Source organism: Macrobrachium nipponense, chromosome 22, assembly GCF_015104395.2.
Source record: "Macrobrachium nipponense isolate FS-2020 chromosome 22, ASM1510439v2, whole genome shotgun sequence".
Lineage (NCBI taxonomy): Eukaryota > Metazoa > Arthropoda > Malacostraca > Decapoda > Palaemonidae > Macrobrachium > Macrobrachium nipponense.
The window spans coordinates 56,636,991-56,644,490 of NC_087213.1; the positions used below are offsets into that span (position 1 = coordinate 56,636,991).

The 7,500-nt window shown below is 38.3% G+C and overlaps 1 protein-coding gene across 1 annotated transcript in view; it reads left to right on the forward strand.

The window, feature by feature from the left end:
• The window catches only part of LOC135198278 (uncharacterized), a 103,329-nt gene that overhangs the window by 91,595 nt on the left and 4,234 nt on the right, over positions 1-7,500 (forward strand). Inside the window, exon 2 of the mRNA XM_064225849.1 lies at positions 6,068-6,210. Coding sequence (XP_064081919.1) covers positions 6,068-6,210 — 143 coding nt within the window. The remainder of the gene's footprint in view (positions 1-6,067; positions 6,211-7,500) is intronic.

Sequence of the window (7,500 nt, forward strand, 5' to 3'; positions counted from 1 at the left end):
AACAACTCCAGCATTGTATCTCAAATCACCAAGCACCCAAATGGATGACCACAGGAAGAACATCCTTAGTACAAAAAGACAAGAGTAAGGGAAATATAGCCAGTAACTACAGGCCTATCACCTGCCTACCAATAATGTGGAAATTACTAACAGGTATCATCAGTGAAAGGCTATACAACTACCTAGATGAGACAAACACCATCCCCCACCAACAGAAAGGCTGCAGAAGGAAGTGTAGGGGCACAAAAGACCAGCTCCTGATAGACAAAATGGTAATGAAGAACAGTAGGAGAAGGAAAACCAACCTAAGCATGTCATGGATAGACTATAAGAAAGCCTTCGACATGATACCACACACATGGCTAATAGAATGCCTGAAAATATATGGGGCAGAGGAAAATACCATCAGCTTCCTCAAAAAATACAATGCGCAACTGGAATACAATACTTACAAGCTCTGGAATAAGACTAGCAGAGGTTAATATCAGGAGAGGGATCTTCCAGGGCGACTCACTGTCCCCACTACTCTTCGTAGTAGCCATGATTCCCATGACAAAAGTACTACAGAAGATGGATGCCGGGTACCAACTCAAGAAAAGAGGCAACAGAATCAACCATCTGATGTTCATGGACGACATCAAGCTGTATGGTAAGAGCATCAAGGAAATAGATACCCTAATCAAGACTGTAAGGATTGTATCTGGGACATCAGGATGGAGTTTGGAATAGAAAAATGCGCCTTAGTCAACATACAAAAAGGCAAAGTAACGAGAACTGAAGGGATAAAGCTACCAGATGGGAGCAACATCAAACACATAGATGAGACAGGATACAAATACCTGGGAATAATGGAAGGAGGGGATATAAAACACCAAGAGATGAAGGACACGATCAGGAAAGAATATATGCAGAGACTCAAGGCGATACTCAAGTCAAAACTCAACGCCGGAAATATGATAAAAGCCATAAACACATGGGCAGTGCCAGTAATCAGATACAGCGCAGGAATAGTGGAATGGACGAAGGCAGAACTCCGCAGCATAGATCAGAAAACCAGGAAACATATGACAATACACAAAGCACTACACCCAAGAGCAAATACGGACAGACTATACATAACACGAAAGGAAGGAGGGAGAGGACTACTAAATATAGAGGACTGCGTCAACATTGAAAACAGAGCACTGGGGCAATATCTGAAAACCAGTGAAGACGAGTGGCTAAAGAGTGCCAATGGGAAGAAGGACTAATAAAAGCAGACGAAGACCCAGAAATATACAGAGACAGGAGAAAGCACAGAAAGAACTGAGGACTGGCACAACAAACCAATGCACGGACAATACATGAGACAGACTAAAGAACTAGCCAGCGATGACAATTGGCAATGGCTACAGAGGGGAGAGCTAAAGAAGGAAACTGAAGGAATGATAACAGCGGGGGACAAGATCAGGCCCTAAGAACCAGATATGTTCAAAGTACGATAGACGGAAATAACATCTCTCCCATATGTAGGAAGTGCAATACGAAAAATGAAACCATAAACCACATAGCAAGTGAATGCCCGGCACTTGCACAGAACCAGTACAAAAAGAGGCATGATTCAGTAGCAAAAGCCCTCCACTGGAGCCTGTGCAAGAAACATCAGCTACCTTGCAGTAATAAGTGGTACGAGCACCAACCTGAAGGAGTGATAGAAAACGATCAGGCAAAGATCCTCTGGGACTATGGTATCAGAACAGATAGGGTGATACGTGCAAACAGACCAGACGTGACGTTGATTGACAAGGTCAAGAGAAAGTATCACTCATTGATGTCGCAATACCATGGGACACCAGAGTTGAAGAGAAAGAGAGGGAAAAATTTGGATAAGTATCAAGATTTGAAAATAGAAAATAAGAAGGATATGGGATATGCCAGTGGAAATCGTACCCATAATCATAGGAGCACTAGGCACGATCCCAAGATCCCTGAAAAGGAATCTAGAAAAACTAGAGGCTGAAGTAGCTCCAGGACTCATGCAGAAGAGTGTGATCCTAGAAACGGCACACATAGTAAGAAGAGTGATGGACTCCTAAGGAGGCAGGATGCTACCCGGAACCCCACACTATAAATACCACCCAGTCGAATTGGAGGACTGTGATAGAGCAAAAAAAAAAAAAAAAAAATAATAATAATAATAATAATAATAATAATAATAATAATAATAATAATAATAATAATGCCGCAAAGATTATAAAGCTACAAAGAATAAACATAATTTGAGCCAATGGACCTTGGGAATGAAAAAGTTTTTAGAATTATATAAGTAACCATACGAAAGTTTTAAACAGAAACGAATAACTGAATACAGGGACACGCTGTTTAACCTTAGGAGGCAGGTTTGCATTCCAGAATATCTGAGAGAGAGAGAGAGAGAGAGAGAGAGAGAGAATGTCAAAATAAACGAATACCAAACGAAAACATTGGTTAAAAAAAAAGCTTCCAATAAAAAAAAATGGAAATAGAACGGTACCTCAGTAAATGATACGAATTACGGCAAGATCTGAAAAGTTAAAAATAAAAAAATTATTCAAAAAAAGCTTAAAGAGCAGATAAAAGTCAAGGTAAACTCTGACATAAGGATTAGCCAACGAAATCTTTCGCAATATTTTATTCAGACGAGACTTGACGTCACGACTTGAGAAGTTAAAGAAATTCTGGTTGCCGGATCAAGTCTAAATTCGGCGCCCTGACCTTCTATCATTAACCGGCCCCCCTACCCCCCCCCCCCGCCCCCCTCCCCCCCCCCGCCCTTCACAACCGCCGCCGCCCCCTTCCCCTCTCCAGGACTAACTCCTCTTCCTCCCCCGCCCCTCGCTCTTCAATCTGAGGCGTGGCAGTTGCTTGCGTATGCAGGCGTAAGCTGCTGATTCAATGTCATTCCACTCATGCGACCGGGCTATCTCTCTTTGTCTCTCACGCACGCACGCAAGCACGCACGCACACACACACACACACACACACACACACACACACACATATATATATATATATATATATATATATATATATGATATATATATATTACATACACATATATATATATATATATATATATATATATATATATACATCATATATATATATATATATATGTATATATACTATATATTATATATATATATATATATATATATATATATATATATATATATGTATATATATATGTATATATATATATATATATATATATATATATATATATATATATATATATATATATATTAGTGTTGAATCTACTGGTCATTCTTACCAGATACATTTGTCATTGTAATAGCCACAATGCCCTCTTAACATCTCAAATTCTTTGCTCTTTTTTTGGATACGCTTGTCACTATAAAGCCTTGAGATCCAACTTCGAAGAAATCTGAAAGAAAACATGATGTCCGGTAGCGAGAAACGAATTCGCGATGCCATCATAATCACGACGAGGTCATATCAGGTCGGCAAGGTGACCTCGTCGTGATATCATGGTGTCGCAGGTTCGTTTCCCGCCACCGGACATCAGGATTTCTTCATATTTCTTTGAAGTTGGATCTCAAGGCTTTATAGTGACAATCGTTTCCAATAATCAGCAAAGAATGTGAGAAGTCAAAGAGGGCATTGTGGTTATTACAATTAAACATACGTGTAGTATATATATATATATATATATATATATATATATATATATATATATATATATATATCACCTTTGATCTTTCCCTCCAACCTGATGGAAGATTTCTGCAAGCACAGTCTTTGTATGTGCATGTGTGTATGTGTGTATGTGCATGTGTGCCAGTATGTGTGGACCAATGTTTCTCTCCGTTTAAAAGATCAACCTCACCTCTTTTGTTTCTCCATTTCGCCAATAAAAATTGGATGGCCGAGGTCTTTGTTACTCTGGAAAGGGATACCTGATCGTGGTTACATTTTTACAAAGGAGAGAGAGAGAGAGAGAGAGAGGATAGAGAGAGAGAGAGAGATTGAGAGAGAGAGAGAGAGAGAGAGAGAGAGAGAGAGACCTATATCAGTTTCCTTTTACCTACTTTTTTCCACGGAGATGAAGAGTATAAAAGGTCTAGTTTGGACCTCTGGACTCTGACATGCCAAGAGACCTTCTCGCACCTTTCCTATTATAATAGGCCTGATTAACCTGGCCGGATCTTACCTGGATCTTTTGATTAACTTTTTTTTCTTAGTTTTCTCTAATTATTTAATTTCCTTCGCATCTTCTTTTTAATTGATCTTCCATTCGTGTTCAAAGACAGATTAATGGGAAGTCTTTAAAGAACTTTATCCGTGTTTAAAGAAAGACATTGGAACTCTTTAAAGACCTTATATCTATGTTTAAGTCTTTTAAAGACCTTTACTATTCATATTCAAACAAAGGCTAAATAATAGGAAGTCTTTAGACCTTTTTATTAATATTCATAAAAAGACTAACGGGAAGTCTTTAAAGACCTTTCATTCAAGTTTCAGGAAAGGCTAATAGTTAGTCTTTAAAGACTTTTAACTTACATTCATAGAAAGACTAATGGTAAGTCTTTTTTTTACCTTTATTCGTGTTTAAAGAAAGACTGACAGGAAGTCTTTAAAGACCTTTTATTTATGTTTAAATAAAGACCAAATTCTTTAAGGATTTTCCACACATGTTTAAAGAAAAACTTATATTGAAGAATTTTATTCATGTACATTTTTTACAGATCTTGATTCATGTCTTAAGAAAGAAAGGAATTCTTCATGTCTTGAGAAAGACATGGGAATTCTTCATGTCTTACGAAAGACATAAGAATTCTTCAAAGAACTTCTCTATTGGTCTTTAAAGAAACATGAAACCGAAGTCCAGACTGACACCCTTACCAATTCTCAGCCGTAAAGGGAAGAAACTACGGAAGAAAAAAGAGGATAATATGATAACTAAAAAAGATCATATTATTATTAAGTTGAAAAAAGAAGAATAAACCTTCCTTTCTTCAAATCTCCAGCTGAAACACCTTTACGGACAGAGTCAACAGACTATGATAATCTCAATAGGACCCCAAAGGAAAATTAGCGTGCAGAGAGAGTAATAATAAATGATAAATATTTATTATTAGTAGTATTATATCATTACCGTTACGAAGTCTCATAGTTCTCCTAATTTACTACTTACAGTATAGTTATATATTCTGCGCAGGTAAATACCCTAACGATAATAGTAATAATAAACATGTATTATTTGTATATGATTATGATTATTGGAAAATTGGCTCAATTCTTTTGGACCCAGCTGAGCACCCTTGGGTAGAACAGGATGCCCACATAGGCGAAAAAAAACAACCGAAATATTCATTACTCATTAAACAAATCTCTTGGTCATCTGTAGACATACACACACACGCGCGCGCGCTAGCCTCCCAGACTACGGAAGAAGACCAATCAATCAATCAATCCAACGACTAGCAAAATCACGAAATACCTGCCCCCGCCTTTTTTTAGAGGTCAGGCAGGAGGACAGGTAAGAGCAGTGGTACGCAACCAGGTAAACTGCGCGGCGATCTTCTTCTCTTCTCTATCTCTTCATCATGACGCAACTCGCCTACAAGAGAGAGAGAGAGAGAGAGAGAGAGCTCGATTTAAGGTTCATAGGAGAGAGCAAAGGAATACACACGTACTTAAGTAGAAAGGACACCCACAGGAGAGAAAAAGAGAGAGAGAGAGAGACAGAGGGGAGGGGGGGAGGGGGGGGATGGGAAGGAGACACTTTACGAATTTCAAGAAAGACAGAGACAGTAAGAGACACTTAAAACAAATCTGCTGTCCACAGTAAAAGAATGTGTTACAATCAGCACAAATACTTAAATCTCCGACGATGAAAAGAGAGAGAGAGAGAGAGAGAGAGAGAAGCCCAGGGATAAGGAAAGGGCGTTGATGTGGTAGGGTTGAAGGGATAGAAGAAGAACTGGAGGAGGAGGAGGAGGGGGAGGAGGTCGAACTCTAGGACAGGAGGAGGAGGAGGAGGAGGAGGAGGTCCCTGCTTCCAACTTGTCCTCACTCATTCAAGGTCATCTCCCTCCACTCTGCTGCTGCTGCTGCTACCCTCCACCTGGCCCCAGTCAGTCCACACACCCCCACCCCCCTCCCCCTCCCTGATGAGGTAGTAGACTGTCCTTTGTTTGCATCAGTGCCCTTCGCCCCTTTAGCAATGTGAGTGAATATCTCCTCCCTCCCCCCCCCCCCCCCCCCAACAAAACCGAACCATCACAGGACCCCCCTCCCTCCCTCCCTCCCGAGTCCTTACAATAGCCCCATAATCCTCGTGATCGCAAATTCCGTATCAACTTTTTTTTTTTTTATTCGTCGGATTTCGGATACAGGGACAAACACACACACACACACATATGTATACACACACACACACACACACACACACACACACATAATATATTAATATATATATATATATATATATATATATATATATATATATATAGGTAATAGTTATGTTGACAGATTCACCTTTTAAACAATAAACGAAAAGTCCAGATCTAAACAAGTCATAGTAATCATGTGCTAAATGTGTGTTGAGAGAGAGAGAGAGAGAGAGAGAGATGCTGCGCCTCTCATCCTCCTTCTCCAGCTTCTTTTTCTTCTTCTTCGCTCCCAAAACTGCTACGGCACAATAGAGCAACCGAACAATAATCATCGGAGAATCCCCGGGATAGAGAGTTTCAAGGTTACCTACAGACAGCAGCTCAGGTTTTGTCTCCCATCGAAAATTGAACTGCGACTTGAAATAACCTCTTAGTGTCTCAGAGATCATTTATTTATTTATTTACTTATTGATTGATTTATTTATTGATCACATTCAAAATACGAAGGGTCAACGACACCGGTTTCCCAGTTATAAAAAGAATATAAAAAAATGTCACTTTTTAATATTATTTTTATATTTATTTATTTTGAACAGCAAGACATCCATTACACATTTTGGAATAAATTGCTGCCATACTGTCAGTGTTTATGGAGAATGGCGCATCGCAATAACTGTGCATTTATTTCTATGCATTCAGACTTATACAACAGTCACGATAGATGTTTTACATCTGTTGAATAAAATTTTTTTTTTTTTTAAATAAACAACTGAAGTGCAGAACTGGTGAGGATATTTTACCGGCTTTACTTTATAACTTTATCTCATTTAATTTGTATTTTAATAATTTACTTTAATTTTTTCTTAAATTTTTAATTAATAAGCGATTCATTCTTTCTCTTGCCATATATATATATATATATATATATATATATATATATATATATATATATATATATATATATATATATATATATATATTTATTTATTTCGGTGGACTAACTCCCACCCTTATCAAGTAGAGAATTCACTACTTCATAACGGTGGGAGTTAGTCCACCGAAATATAGTCCTTAGCTTTAAACCAGTGTTTTAATGGGCCTTTTATACTTGAGACGTATCCTG